Below are 16,497 nucleotides of genomic sequence, written 5' to 3'. Positions count from 1 at the left end.
GAGCCCCCGCCGCCGGTACCCTCGGAGTAATCCTGGGAGCCTAGGATTTAGCAACCGGCCGCCACCCTCCCCCAGACGAATCAACTGCGACCGCAGAGAACTAACACTAACAGATTGTCAAGGCTTACTACAAAGCTACAGTCATTATTGACAATATGGTAATAAGCACAAGGACAGAATAAACAAGTGACATCAAACAGAGTCTATAGAAACAGAGAACACATACATGAATACTTTACTTATCACAAAGGGGCACTGCAGAACAGTAGGAAAAACGGTCTTTTCAAAAACTGATACTGGGTCAATTTAATACCCATATAGACAAAAATTAATCTTGACCTCTTATTTACATCATACCTAAAAAACAGTTCTAGGTAGATTGTAAATCTAATTCTGAAAGTTATACCAATGCTTCTAAAAGATGATATAGGAGACCACGTTCAGGACAAAATGTCAAAAAATGGACAAAAATAGTACTAGCGAAAAGGAAAAACTGATAAATCGGACTACATCCAAATTAGGAATTGGTACTAAACAATTGATACCATTAAGAGAATGAAACGGCAAGCCACAAAATGAAAGATGTTCACAAATAAGTAACTGACAAAGAGCTTGTATACAGAATATATTAAAAAAAACTCTTACAAATTAGTAAGCAAAAGACAGACAACACAAATTTTTGAAGTGGGCAAAGACATCAACATTTACTTCTCAAAAGAGGATATCTAATCCACCAATAAACACATGAAAAGGTATTCTCCTTTACAGTCATCAGGAAGATGCAAACGAAAACTGTACTAAATTATGAACTCACAAGAATGGCTGAAATTAAATTTAAATATATTGTGTCAGGATGCTTGTGTTGGACAGAATGTGGTGCAACTAGAATTCTCATATGCTGCTGTGTAAATTGGTGCAACTGTTTTGGAAAATTGTTGGACACTATTAAAACTGCTTACATAAGATGACCAAGCAAGTCTACTCTGAGATGTACATCCACCAGAACTGTGTTTGTATGTGCACCAAAAACAAACAAAAAATCATGCTCAAGAAAGGTAATAACTGCCCTATTCACAAAAGCCCCCAAAATGGAAACAATCCCAAATGACTGTTGTGATATTCAAACAATGGACTCCAACATGGTGTTAATGTCATGCAACATGTTTTTGAATATAAGAAGCCAGATGTAATGAAAATACACTGCGTGATTTTGTTTACGTAAATTTCAAAAACAGGCAAAATTATTTTGTTGTTTTCAAAGTCAGGATAGTGGTTACTTCTGGGGCAAGGAAAGAGAGCACAAGTGGTTTTCAGGGATGCTGGAAATAGTACTCTTAGTCTGGGTAGTGATTACACAAATATTTTGTGACGATCAAGCTGCACATTTATGATTTGTGCACTTTTCTATATTTATAGCATATATGTACATATCTATACACATACATAATACATTTTAGTAAAAAATGCTTACTAAAAACAAGAAAATCAAGATACAACATACAACATACAAAGATCAGTGTTATTCCCATATATCAGCAATAGCCAATTAGACACTGTATTGGGGGAAAAGTTATATTTTACAAGATTACCTAAGAATAAAATTGATAAGAATCATGTTAAGACTTTCTGGAAAATGTCATTGAAAGGTATAGCAAGAACTAAACAATTAGAAAGATGCATATCATCTTTATGGATGAGAAGACAATACTGCAAAGATGTCAATTCTCTGCAATGTAATCTATAGATACCATGCAATTACACTAAAATTTCCACCAATGTCATTCAAGGATCTTTTCAAGCTACTTACTTCTAAAATTAGAAGGAAGAATAAATGTGCAAGAAAAGCAAAGGCAAATTTAAAAAAAAAAAAAGAGAGAGAAAAAGCTCAAATTTGACAGCATAAAAACTAATTTTAAAACTTTTGTATGAGAAAAGACCACTTGACCAGAACAAACAACAAAAGGCAGGGAGAATGTATTTATAGAATGTAAAACAAAGAATTCCTACAAATCAATACAAAAACAAAACAAAACAAAATTGGTTCACAGAAGAATAGAAATGTTCAATAAACATACTGAATGATATTCAATCTACAAGACATAGTCATGGATAATAACAACATATCATTAAATTGATAAAACTGTTAAAATTCAACAAAATCATGTGTAACAAGGGTATGGGTATTCTCAAATACTGCTGGCTAGAGCATAAATTTGAATAGAAACTTTGATGAACAATTTGACCATATTTATTAAGAGAAAAGTATGCATCCTCTATGATGGTGCCTTTCCACTTCTGAGTATTTACTCTAGACAAATACTGCCAAATGTGGATGTCCATTTATCCATAATTCATAATATAAATATTTCCGAAATTATTTGTCCATGATTAGGTCAACATAGCATATCTGTACAGTTTATCTATACAACGAAATGCTGCGAAAACATAAAACATGTCTATGTATACTAACAGAGCCAAATGTTCAAGACACTCATGACGTTTTTTTAAAATCTGAAGACAGTTATGTAAAATATGCAGACAAGTAAAGCACAAAACAATATATTTGTCACGAAGACAATACAGATCTATGTAAAGGCAAGGAAAAAGAATTGAAAGAATACACACCAAATGGGTAACAGTGAGAATTGCCAGAAAGTTACCTCCTGGGGATAAAATGGGACCAAATATTTTTCACTTTAACTTTTTTGCAAAAAAAAAAAACAGAACACAACACGGATATACACTTACTATTTGACTTTAACATTTTTTTTTAACGTCATAAACAGAAGAAAAGCAGAATGCATATTTGAGATAGACCCGTTTTTAGCAGGTTGATTTGTGGTTGAGAATATTGCCTGCTTTGGAGATGTAGATTGAAAAAGACTTTAGAAGTCATCAGCGCACAGAGAGATGGTAGTTAACTACGGGAGCAGATGCGATTGTCTAGAGAAGGAGGAGGAGGGAGAGAAAGGGGGTATGGTGGAGGGGAGGGGGAAATGCGAGAGGACTGGGAAGAGGATGAAATGTTTCGGACCCGTGGGGTATTCTCAAATTTATAGCATCATACGTAGCAGGACAGTTAAGTAACACAGGGACTGAGTAACGCTCTTGGACGTACAGTCTCTAAGTATGAAGTCAGAATCGAATGCAACGTAAACCACAAAGCACTATAACGTTCTCCGAGGGACAGTGAAGAGACCCCACCACCTCAGCGCGCCAAGCGGAAAGCGAGGGGGGGAGGGTCTGGGGGTCACGCATGCGCACAGGGTTACGCAAGCGCAAGGGCGCCTGCGCACGCGCAGTACTGTACTGCCGCGTATCTCCGATCTTGCTGAAAACGCTGTGCTAGCGCTCAAGCAGCTTGTAAGATGTCTGAAATGTCCGTGTTGTCCGAGTTGTATGAAGAGAGCAGTGACCTGCAGATGGATGTGATGCCTGGCGAGAGTGACCTTCCGCAGATGGAGGTAGGCAGCGGGAGCCGGGAGCCATCCCCGAGCCCCTCCCGCAACGGGGCCCCGCCACAGCTCGAGGAAGAAGGCCCAATGGAGGAGGAGGAGGCCCAGCCAATGGCGGAGCCTGTGGGGAAACGGGGCCTTGCGAACGGTCCCAACCCTGGGGAGCAGCCAGGCCAGATCGCAGCCCCATACTTCGAGAGTGAGGACGAGGGTGAGGAATTTGATGACTGGGAGGACGACTACGACTATCCCGAAGAGGAGCAGCTGAGTGGTGCAGGCTACAGAGTGTCCGCGGCCCTCGAAGAAGCCAACAAGATGTTTCTGAGAACATCTAGAGCAAGAGAAGCAGCCCTAGATGGCGGATTTCAGATGCATTATGAGAAGACCCCGTTTGATCAGTTGGCTTTTATCGAAGAGCTCTTTTCACTTATGGTTGTCAATCGTCTGACCGAAGAACTCGGCTGTGATGAGATTATCGATAGAGAGTAGTTACAAGCTGTTGGAAGAGGAGGAAACTACTTGAGGAGAGACCCAACATTCCACTACTTTTTGGGTTCATTACAAATAGTTCCGTACCTGTGAAAAACTTGATCTTCAAAAAGAAATTTTTTTGTTTTCGTTTTGCCGAATAGAATAGGGCAGTGACTGCACAGTTGGAAGAAAAGGAAAAAGGATCTGTAGACTTGAAACCTCTTTTCCAGAATGTCCTGAAACACCTATGCCTTTGACTTTGTTATTGATCCAGATTATTTTCCTTGCATTGGGGAAGATCTTACCTACCTGCTTCACAGTAAGGAATGGTTTTGCAAGAATAAGTCATGACCAAGACAAACTGCCAGCAAAGAGCCCATTGTTAAAACTGTGTATTGAGACAAAAAAATAAGCAAAAAGTCCATCTTAGGGCACAAGATGTCTTTGAGTTATTTGGAGTGGAAGCCTATTGAGAAAACTTTGAAAATTCAAACTTTATGATTTATTCAAACTAGAGTTTTCAAAGGCTAAATTATTTGTATAAGACAGAGTTTTCAGTATCCCAACAGGATGAACAAACCCCCTCAAAAATACATATCACATATGCTGTATCTTAAAATGTGTTTCCAAGAGCATCTGAAATTCTGTTTTTACATGTATCTTGATAGTTTATAAAGCTACTGTGTTCTATAATTCAAAAGAATCCATTGTTATGACCATTTAAAAAATTAAGACCAATTAAAAATTAAGATTCTCTTAATAATGTTTCAAATGTAAACACTAAAATTGTATGTGAAAATACAGAGAAAAGAAACTATTTATAACACCCTTACATATTAGGGAAATTTTCTGTTTTGCTCCCTCTCTATTTTTCATGTAACTTGTCAGGCAAAAGATTAGTTGAACTTCATATTATGAGAACTGTTAGTGAAAATTTGTCAGTAGAAGGAAAGCTGTACATCTTGAACTACCAAAAAAAAAAAAAAGACTTTATGAACAGTTTTGCCATCAATCTTTAAAGGTGGTTTTAAACCTGCCCAAAAATCCACTTCCGTATCTGTTTCCCTCTTCTCCTCCTCTAATTAAAGCTTGTTATTCATTATGCACCAGCATTCAATATAAAATTTCTTGTTCTGTGTCTTTTGTTTGACTAATGCATTGCATACATACTTTCTCTATATACTACTTTTTATTGTACATATCATTGCAACTACATTATGATTGAAATTTAACCAGTTTTTATAAGGGAAAGTGTGACTAGTTTCAAATACAAATTAATTTGTGGAACTCAAAATGTAAGTTAAGTATTGCCGGCAAAATATTTTTGCCAACCTAGGAAAACCTGCCCTATAAGTGAGTGTATTATGGGGATTATGTTAAGATACTGCAGTTCTGTAAGAAAAATAGGAAAGATGATGTCAGAAGGCTGCACCCAATGTAATCTAATTGTAAATCAGTAGGTTTTATCATGATCAGTAAAAAGGTTACCAGATGTTTCTGCCCATCAAGGCAGTGAAGGACACATTACATACAGCAGGACAACTCAGAGCCTTATCTCTGGAATAGTCATCCTGTCCTTGGGGAGGGAGTTTCTTTTCTGTAAAATACAGGCTTGTGACCATTAAGTCACAGTGATGATTCATAATCAAATGCCAGCTTGGTGGGGTGGGAGATGGGGAACGTCTAGACAGGAGGTAAAATGTTGGCGCTTAAATATCTTAATCCTAATGCCTCTCCTGTTCCTCACCTCTTCCACTGCTTTCTCAAATAGCTTGTTAACTCCAGTCAAATGAGTCTGGATAGATAATTTGTACAATGTGAATTAACAGTGCTCCGAAAAAATGCCAGTACACAACAAACTGGCCAGTTGTATTTGTCTGCATTTAAAGATGCCAGGAAAGATCGGCTCAGGAAAGAACTGAGGTCTACAACCTAGGAGATTATGATTCCATTTCTTTCTGGGACTAAGCAGAGAGCAAGGAGAGGGGAAAAGAAAACTCTTTTAAACTTTCTTTAAACTCAAGGCTGTTGAGTTTAAAGGCTTCTCTTGGGGAGAAAGACCTGGGCTGTGCAACTGACGGTTTGTTGGTTTTCAACATAGTAACCTGAGAGACCACTGAAATTCATACTTGTTAGTATTTACTGAACATGGAAAATGGTAATGTTTTAACATCCACTTTAGAGGTATAAAATCACTTTTGTATTCTATTTTAAATTTTATAGTTATCACAGACTCTGGAGCCCTGGTTCAAATCTGGGCTTCACTACTTTCTAGCTCTGTAACTGGGTAAATTACTTAATCTTTCTGCCTCAGGGTCCTTAACTGAAAAGAGGGATGATAATTGGATGTACCTTATAACATGAGAATTAAATGAAGATATATGTGTCACTTAATGTTTGGCACGTGGTAAGCTATATGTAGCAGTAAGTGTTACTATTATTACTGGGAACTGAAAAAAGTTCTGGGGAAATCTTGAAGTAGAGTTTTGTTTTGTTTTGTTTTGTTTTGTTTTGATTGGGGGAATGGTGGATGGGGAGGGAGAACTTAATGGAGCTTATGAGTACATAGTGTGATTGGGGGAGGACTTTCTGGATCTATCCATTTGTATTATAAATGCTTAGATCAAATGTCCCACATTGGCTGCCCCTCAGGCTACAGATAATCCACAGATCCGTTTGTTTGGCTCCAGTTTATAATTGTTAATTTCTTAGAGACCAACATCTCATAATCAGGAGTTAGAAGCTAAAAACCCAGATTCCCAGTAGATCTGACACTTCATCTGCAGTCCTATAAGGCAAAAAGACATCTAATTCATCTTCAGATAGAGAAGGTATTCTGTTTGCCATTTTCCCCAGTGTTGTCTCCACAATGCAAAGACCAAGTGGCACCACCGTTTATCATTGTGCTTGCACCATTGCTTCTTGTACTTGGACAGTTGGCGTTACCTGCCTGGCCTTTGTAGATGTTTGAAGTTGCCTCCCCTCATGGAGACTAAAAGATGTTTCCATTTTCTGCCTGTTCTATCTTCTATATTACCCTTCAGAATTCTGTAGCTGTTGGAGTTAGTGATAATAAAAGTGAGTAAAGAATTAGTGGGAATGGGAGCTACTGAGACTAACATTTTTGCTTAAATCCCTAAAATGCCATCTTAAAGTCTGTGAAGAAAGACTGCTGTGTAAATTTTAAAACAAAGAATATATAGGTACTCCTATAACTCCTATAACTTAACCAAAATGTACTTCCTGTCCCCAAAATAGTAATTTTTTAAAATGGCAAGCATTCAGTGTTATAATTTTGTTTTCAGCCCTGGAGAGTCTATGAAACACTTCCTGGGAGTGAACGGCTATACTGTTGATGTCCTCAGTGGCTGAAGATAAATGTGAGCCAACTGACCTATAAATGATCTGTCATCTATGAATGTATCCATAAACTTGAACCTGTCCATGTTTTTCATCCAAAGTGTCTCTTATAAGGTATTACTATTTCCTTGGATCCGTCTTAGAACTTCAGGTGGTGGCAGGTAGCTTTCTTTAAGGAGGATTTAATAAACAAATCCTGTCCGCATGCTATATCCATAAGGGCCCTTCTCTGCTGCCTTCGTCTCTTGAAATATTTTAGTTGCCCTTTTGATGGACAACTAAAACTTGAGATGATGCATTCAAAGTGGCACGTCTTTTTTCCTCCCAGCCATTGTCTCTGCAGAGTAGTCCACAATAAGTTTTAAAAATCAGTCCCTGAGTCAGATCAATGAAATCCTAACTTTGGTTCTCATTTCTGGCTGAACACAACCCTATTCCATGCCACCAGTGAAGAAAAGATGAGTCACTCCCAATAGCATCTCATTCTTACAGTTACTGGAAGTGGACGCCACCATGCCACTTTCCTTACCTCTATTCTGCCTTAAAGATTGTGGGTGTGTGAAAATACCACCTACAACTGCAGTGGCCTAAAGAAGGGTAGTGGTAGGGAAAGAGATACTGAAAATAAGAACACACTACCAGACACACTCCAACCCCATTCTTCCTGAGTTTCCCATTCACTTCAGTTACCCCTTGGAAAGAGCCACTTAAAACCTGCTCATTGGATTCTGCACCTAAAGCTGTCACCATGATGGCTCCAGTTTTGCCCACTCTTTTTCCCCTGTAAAACTCTGACAGGATATCAAGGACTCCTATACTCAATGAGAACTCATGATTAAAAGCACTGAGATTCCTGGTGCAATATGCTTGGGTGAAAACTAAAAATAATTTTAAATCTGCAGTTGCGTGGAGGGCACAGATTCTAAATGACTGAATGAATATTTTGCCTGCTACCCAGATATGTTACATCTTCCAAGTACAGCCCAAAATGTTAGTCTGTCTTTATACCAATGTTATCACCACCCTCGGATAATCAATCAGGGCCCAACAAGACAGGACTCTATATTGAACTGTCTCCCATTAAGCATTTTCCTCCTAAGGTATTTTTTTTTTTAATTTCTGTTTCTGAATTTAGAATATAAAGCAAATCTTTAAATGAAGTTTTTGGTGAAAAATAGATGTCAAATCATATATGACTATATTTATATGTTACTAACCATTTTATAATTTTATATAATGTGCTTTCCTTGTTAAGTACTAAGTGTACAAAAAGGTCTCCAAGAAAGAATATTGGCGTTAATAATAGTAATAATGAAAATAATAATTACCACATATCTAGTAACAGCAACTAGTTTATATGCACTAGTGTTAAATCTATTCTCTTAGAAATCCTATGAATAAGTACTATTCATAGTAAAACTTCATTTTACTGATGAAGAAAACTAAAGCTCAGAGTATAGTAGGGTATCTTGCTGGTAAGTGGCAAAGTCAGAATTTCAACCCTATGTATGTCTGACCTCAAAGCCTCTTAGTGTGTCGTCATTGCTGAGTGCACATTTGAACTTTCCAGGAGTTCCAAACAACCCTCCATGCAGGAAAATATTAAATATCAAGAACACTGAATCACTATATATTAGACAAAGAAAAAAATCAGACCCTAAGATACATAAATAATGTGATATAAGGAATTAAGTTTAAAAAATCAAAAGCAAGTTAAAAATAATCAAAAGCAAGTAATAAAGAATGCCCTAGTTTAGGTGCACATTTAGTTGAATGCGCATGTATCTTTTGCGTCTGCTTTAGTAACACTGTTCTGTGAGAAATAAGGTTCACAAAATGAAAACTCAGACACACCATAGTATCATAAATCATCAAAGAAGAAATATTGTGTTTATAAAGTAACATTGTTTTATGGCATCTAACTAGTTTTCATTAATTTTCTATGTGCTTTTAAAGAGTATAGTTTCTCAAAATCATCACATTTATTCCCTTCTATATCACGGTGTTAGGGGTCTGGTGCCCCCGCAATCTGGAAAATCCGTGTCAAAATTTTTTTTCAGGGTTTCAGGAAACTCCCTAGCTGCTGCTTGATTGGCAGATGCTGCCTCTCTCTTTACTTTTACATTATGTAGGATAAATCTTTTTTTTTTTTAATTTTCAAACCAGCCCTTGCTGGCCTGAAAATCCGTAGGGGTAGACCCTTCACCTTCATTTTCCTTTAGGGAATCATGTAAGGACTCAACCTTTTTTCATTTGATGCCAGATTCTACCGGAATGCCTTTTTTATAACAATCCTGCACCCAAAAGAATGTTGCACTTTCTATGCCAGAGAGATGCAGATCTCATGGCTTATGCAAATGCTTTGCAGTTGTTGGTATAGCTGCAGCAACAGTTTCGCGGATTTCCTTCTCTTTTTTTCTTGATATGCCTTAGGTTGGACTCATTGACTCTGTAATGGCCACCAACCGCAGCAGCTATTTTGCCTGAATGAAGCATATCTAACAATTCTACTTTTTCCTTCAAGTGGTAGCAGTTTCCAAACAACTAGGAACACTACATTTGGGAACTATAATTTTACTTCCTCAAAACTCCCCCCCCAAATTCCCATTTAATTTCTTATGTTGTTCGGCGATATATCTAAACAGCGATGAGGAAAAGTTGCCATGTGGAAGGGATAACTGTAGTTACTGGATTTTATATGTCCTTTAGAGCAAGCTTTTTTGTGCATCCATACTTTTTTTTTTTTTTTTTTTGCATAGTCTATCATTTTGCGATATGGATTTTTTTTTTTTTTTTGGCTGGTAAATGATTGCAATCAGTTTTTCTCAAATAAATACTTCCCTTTCCCCCTCCCCTTGTCAGCTAGTAACCACTAATCTACTTCTATCCCTGCAAATTTACTATTTTTCATCTCTTATAAGTGATATACAATATTTGTTCTTATGTACCTTACTTATTTCACTGAGTATAATGTTTTCAAGGTTCTTCCATGTTACAGCATGTCTCATAGCTTCATTTTTTCTTAAGGCCAAATAATACTCCATTGGGTGCATGTACCACATTTTGTTTATCCATTCATTTGTTGATGGATGCTTGAGATGTTTCCACCTTTCAGCTATTATGAATAATGCTGCTATAAACATTGGTGTACATGTATCTGTTTGAGACTGTTTTCACATTTTTTGCTGGGCCATATGATAATGCTATATTTAACTTTTTGGGAATCACCATATTGTTTTTCCACAAGTGGCTGCACCGTTTTACATTCCCACAGACAACAATGTCTCTGCATCTTCTTCAACACTTGTTATTTCTGTTCTGTTTTTCTTTTTTTTCAATAATAGTCATCCTTGTGGGTATGAAGTAATATCTCATGCTTTTGATTTGCATTTCCCTAATAGTTAATGATGCTCAGCATCCTTTCATGTGCTTATTGGACATTTGTATATTTTATTTGGAGAAATGTCTTTTCAAATCCTTCGCCCATTTTTTATTTGGGTCATTTGTCTTTTTGTTGTTACATTGTAAAAATTCTTTATATATTCTGGATATTAAGCCCTTATCCAAAATATGGTTAGCAACTATCTTCTCCCATCCTGTATGTTGTCTTTTCACTTTCCTGATAATTTCCTTTAATGCAAAAAATGAAATAAATTTGAAGTAGTCAAATTTATACGTTTCTTTTGTTGCTCAGGCCTTTGGTGTCACAGCTAAGACTCCATTGTCAAATCTCAGTTTGTGAAGATCTGCTCCTATGTTATCTTCTAAGAGTTTTATAGTTTTATCTCTTATATTTAGGTCCTTGCCCCATTTTGAGTTGATTCACTTTGAGTTCCCAATTTCAATTGTGCTGCAAAGCTACAGTAATCAAAACAGTGCAGATCTGACAGAAACCAGTAGACCAGTAGAACAGAATTGAAAGTCCAGAAATAGACACACATCTATGGCCAGTTGATTGTGTGTGTCTGTGTGTGTGTGTTTCTAACCTAGTTTACTTTCCTTCTTGTGGCATAAAAAAATAAACAAAACAGTCTTACTCGCAGCCTTCTTCACAGGGATGCCTGAGCAGATTTCCCAAGGCTGGCTTCCTGGCCAGATACGGGCATCACGACCTCTGTTTATCACACATTCCAACCCACCTCCCATCCTCCTTCTGTTGTAGTTTTATGACATCTGCTTCACAAACCTCACACATATACACAGCTGTCTATGCCCTTATCTTTCACATGCATGTTCTTTTTTACTGTACAAACACACACTGATGGAGAGAATCTCGTTTCCCACACTTCACCGTAGTGGCCAATGTTTTTTGACAAGGATGCTAAGTACATGCAATGGGGAAAGAATAGTCTCTTCAACAAATGGTGCTGAGAAAACTGGATATTCACATGCAAAAGAATGTAGTTAGATCCCTATCTCACGCCATATGCAATAACATTTTAGAAAGATTTTCAACCACAAGAGTTGGAAGGAAGTGATTTCTAATTAAATCTCAATTACTAGAATATTAACCCTAACATCACTCCTCCCCCTTACCCATCATTTGCACCCCTGTCCAATATACACAGTCCATTAGTTCTGATATTGGAATTTCTTTCCCTTTGGGGAAGTTGGTGGAGAGAAATAAATGACTGGTTCTGGAATATGAATTGCCAAATGGTATTTACTATGTACTGTGCTTCCTAGTTCTTAATACAAAGCCAATCAGGCAGAGGCACATATGCAGGCAGTAAAACACCCCAGTAATGTTAGGCATAAATCTTTGGCAGATTTTCTCTCTTGTGCCTTATTAAATTTTAAGCACACACCATCTGAAACTTTATTTTCTTTATTATCCCCAGGTTCCTCTAGAAAAATAGGCACTATGTTGAAATTATAAATGACATTCAGGATCTTACCTGTTGGTTGTCGAGATTCAGCAACGTGAGGCTGCATGTTGAGATGGTTAGTTTTATATTCATTCCCGAAAATTGAAGATTACTTTTGCCAAGCACTGTCGATAGAAACTTTACTGGAGGCTTTAAAAGTAACAAAACAACATTCTAAGTTGTGGACTTTATTACTAAATTAGTGTTAATGCTATCTAAATGTTTTTTTAAAAGGTCAAAACCATACATGTATCCTCTACTTTACGTAAAATCAAAAGAGATGGAATTATTTTTTTAATAAAAATTTTTTAAAAATTGCAATGCAGCAAGTCCTCTAATAAGTAGGGAAATTTGAGTCCTTAGAACTTTTCTCATGCATTCTCCCTCTCCCCATTTGGGAGAAGGGGTCTACTGTAAAAGGAACTCCTGTAAGAGTTTGGAACAGCTGAACTCTCAAGTACTTTTCAACATCATGAATCTAAGTTGATAATCAGCCAGTGAAGGCACTAATGAACACTGTCCAATTAAATAACTGCTTCCTTTAGTGAAACCATCCCTTGTTTCTCCCCCGCCTTCCCGTTGCCAGAGTTGAAAAAGACCTCCCTACCAGCCTAATCTCCATCCTCAGAGAAACACAATGCCTGAAATTCCACCCTCAGTCATTCTTTTAGGTTAAATCATTGTTTCCAGAAGGTCCCTGTTGTTAAAATGAACAAATATTACTAGGAAGGGGTTGGCCTATTCCAATTCACTCACTAACAAAGATGGCTTACTAGAATTTGCTAATGGAAATGTACAGGAGGCTCCTGAGGCAAGGGACATGTTTTGATAAAAGTTAAAAATCTGAACCAGGCATTTCTCAGGGAGAGGAGGTTTGGGGGATGGAGAAAGAATCATGAGAGTTAGGGTGCCCAAGAATTATAAAGGCATGGAGGTCATAAGTGGGGAAAGAGATGGCAATAGAAGGATGAGAGGTTGTGCTGATCAAGGTTCTCAGGCAGAAGTGCCACTTGCCAGCTGTATAATCTTGAATAAATAATTTAAGCTTTCTAAGCCTCAAATTCTTTTTCAGTTAAACATGAATAAAAAAAGTAGCCATCTCATAGGGGGCTGTCATGGAGATTAAATTAGATAATGAATGGAAAGCACACTTAGCACTGTACTTGGCTGGATAAATGAAAGTTGCTGCTACCGTTGTTGTTGTTGTTGTTATTTTGGACCTTTCCAACACTAAGATTCTAAGCTCTAAGAAATAATTTCAGATATTTAAATACTGTGATTTTTAGATTATGTCCTGAAATCCTGTGCTGGAAAGCAGACATGTTGAGGATGGAAAGTGGGTGGAAAGTGGGTGATTCCTCAACATATGAATGAATACTTTGAGGTCTCCATGGGGGTGAGAGGAGAAGAGAAGAGAAAGGGGAGGCCAAGGATGGGCTACTTCACAACTTTGACTAAAAGGTGCAGTCAGGACAGACAGGTGATTATCTACTTTTTATAAATGAGAAAACTCTTAAGATCTAGAGATGTTAATGACTCTACTTTGTTACCAACATAGAAGCCTGACTGTTCTGACTCCATATCATTTAGTCTCTCGGGGAGCCCCCAGTTCTTTTAGTAACTCATTAGCTTTCAGACTTCAAAGCCATGGGATATCACATAAGTGGCTAAATCCTGAGCTCTCCAAACTGTCTATGTTGAAATAGCCCGCAGACCTAATGGAATCAAAAGAAGATCCAGACCACATTCAGCTGACCTTAAATAGTTTTTGGCTCCCTCACCCAGGGGGAGATGCTAGGCCAGAGTGGCAGATAACATCATGGTTTAAGTGTTGAGTCCTTGAGCCAGTCTGCTTGGGCTTGACCCTGGCTCCTCCATATTGACTGTGTGACCTTGGGCAGGTTACGTAACCCCTCTGGGGCCCCAGTTTCCTCAACTGTAAAATGGAGCTAAACAATAGGATCTGCTGTCAAGGTATTTTGTGATGATTAAAAGAGTATAAAAAATGTAAAGTGCTTGGGAGTGTGCCTGGTGTGTAGTAAGTACTCAGTAAATGCTAGCCATCAAAAGGAAATTAACTCAAAATTTTCTTTTTCCTTTGTGAGTGTGCTTTATGGAGAGATAATAACCTGGTTTGTTTTGTTGTGTTGTGGGGATGGACTCCCTACTCCTACTATGAGAAAGGCTTAAATGAGTGGGCCTGTTTGTTGGGATCATCTAGCTGAAGCATCCTGTTCTCAGAAGTTATGAGAAGCAGGAGGAGGCTAGAGACTGCTGCTTCGGGGCCATGGGCACTGTCAAACAAACTAGTAATAGAGAGTTCTTACTAGAATTTAAGGGCCTTTTGTCAGAGTTTTCCCATATCTTGTGGCTCATCTGAGTCACTCTGGGTGACACCGGGGTCAGTGCTATGCAAAATGATGAAAAATAACAACAACAACAAAAAGAGACAGGGCGGTATAGAAATAGAGCACTAAGCTGGGAATCTGAAGACCTGGCTTCTAGAACTGGTCTGACCTTAACTGTCTTAGTGACTCAAGGAAAATCCCTTCTCTTCTCTGAGCATTGGTTTGGTAGTTGGCAAAAGAGAGGGTTGAACTGGGCCTCTGAAAATCCCTTCCCTCTTACACAGTCTATAATTCTATGACAAATTTAGTTGTCTGTAGAGCCTTTGTACTTTTGTACTTTTTGTACCTCCCCTTTGTACTTTTAAAAGAAACGAAACATTCTGGGGTTAATAGCTTAATAGCAATACTACTAGCTACCATCATTGTTGAATGCCTAATATATGCCAGGCACTGTGTTAGGTACTTTTTAGACATCATTTCACTTAATTCTTACACAACCTAAAAAGTAAGTGCTATTTTCCCCCATTTTACAGATCAGGAAACCAAGGACTCAAGAGGTTAACTGATTTGCCCAAGATCACACGTAAGTAGGTAGCAGAGGCAGGATTTAAATCTAAGTCAGTCTAACATCTTTCAGCATGGAAAGCTCCTTCCACCCATCTATGCTCCAATGTGAAAATACAGAGTTAAAAAAGTCTAAAATGTTATAATGCAGAATACATACATCATAAAATATTGAAACTGGAAAGGACCAAACTGGTCACCTGATTCAACTCTCTAACTTTACAAGAACAAAACAGAGTCCTAGAGAGATGAGATAATATGCTCGAAGGTAAATAAAGACCTATGCCTCAAATCCAATGTGTTCTGACTTGAAAGCTCAGATGCTTCCTCCACTCTGTCACTCTAGGCATCACCATTTCAGACAGTATCTGGGGAGGGTCAGAGAAACTTGAGGGACAAGATCAACTTTGAGGGCAGCTCTGATATCCTGCCACCTAATAAAGGTCAGCCTGGGCCTGAGTCATATGGTGGAATTAACTAACAACTTTTGATGTTATCTTTCCCATAGTGAGCAAAACAATAAAATCACTGAATATTTACCTTTCGCTTTTTAACGGCTCCGTTTGCTCCAGGGACAGCTTCACACAGGCGACTTATTGCTTCCCTACAGAAGAGAAACCATATAAAGACTTAGCATACTACCTAGCACACAATAAATGCTCAATGAACGTTAGAAATCATCATGACCGAAATGTACATACGTATAGCGGTGAGTCTGAGATAACCGACCCTTAAGGAGAAAATGCTGTTCTTAATCCTGTTGCAGTTCAAACCCAGGAAAACCTGCTGTGGTAGACTGAATCATGTCTCTCACAAAGACTTTTTCAAGTCCTTAACCCCTAGTACTGTCTGTATGAACTCATTCGTAAATAGGATCTTCAAAGATCCTAATTGGATGAGGCCAAATTGAACCAGGGTGGGCCTTAATCCAATATGACAGAAGTCCTTGTAAGCAAAGGAAGTTTGGACATGGGAACGGAGGCCACAGGAGGAAACAGGAGACAACTTGCTATGGGATGGAGGCAGAGACTGATTGCCAGCAAGCCACCAGACTCTGGGGAAGGCATAACCTGTCGATACCTTGATTTTGAACTTCTAGCATCCAAACTGTTAGCTAATAAATTCCTGTTATTTAAGCCAACCAGTGTGTGGTATTTGCCGTAGCAGCCCTGGCAAACCAAGATACCTAGAAACATATTAATACCGAAACATTGTTCTGTAATAAGGAGTACTGTAACTTATTTAAATTACTTTATTAATTTATTTTTATCCTTGGCTTTTCAGTTGTGGTCTTTATTTTCTGTGGTTATTTTTTATCCAAAAGGAGCACATCTTCATTTTCTGGAAAAATTTCACAGTTTTACTTTTAGCCAAACCTTCTTTCGTGTCATGAATAAAACGTTCTTAGAATCTCAGCACCAAAGCCATTAA

The 16,497-nt window shown here is 37.9% G+C and overlaps 2 protein-coding genes across 2 annotated transcripts in view; one reads left to right on the top strand and one right to left on the bottom strand.

Moving 5' to 3' along the window:
- The window catches only part of SHC4 (SHC adaptor protein 4), a 129,571-nt gene that overhangs the window by 45,615 nt on the left and 67,459 nt on the right, over nucleotides 1–16,497 (bottom strand). Inside the window, exons 3-4 of the mRNA XM_037834036.1 lie at nucleotides 15,607–15,670; nucleotides 12,185–12,304 (exon numbers count right to left, since the gene is read on the bottom strand). Of these exons, the coding sequence (XP_037689964.1) occupies nucleotides 12,185–12,304; nucleotides 15,607–15,670 (184 nt within the window). The remainder of the gene's footprint in view (nucleotides 1–12,184; nucleotides 12,305–15,606; nucleotides 15,671–16,497) is intronic.
- Nucleotides 3,298–4,974, top strand: EID1 (EP300 interacting inhibitor of differentiation 1). The gene has a single exon (XM_037834037.1). The coding sequence runs from the start codon at nucleotides 3,369–3,371 to the stop codon at nucleotides 3,942–3,944; it is 576 nt and encodes a 191-aa protein (XP_037689965.1). The 5' UTR covers nucleotides 3,298–3,368; the 3' UTR covers nucleotides 3,945–4,974.

The sequence above is a fragment of the Choloepus didactylus genome, chromosome 4, assembly GCF_015220235.1.
Source record: "Choloepus didactylus isolate mChoDid1 chromosome 4, mChoDid1.pri, whole genome shotgun sequence".
Lineage (NCBI taxonomy): Eukaryota > Metazoa > Chordata > Mammalia > Pilosa > Megalonychidae > Choloepus > Choloepus didactylus.
The sequence above is the reverse complement of the archived record's forward strand: the minus strand, read 5'-3'. Positions and strand labels throughout refer to the sequence as shown.

Coding starts and splice junctions, on each gene's coding strand:
- EID1 (XM_037834037.1), top strand. CDS start 3,369: ATGTCTGAAATGTCCGTGTTGTCCGAGTTGTATGAAGAGAGCAGTGAC.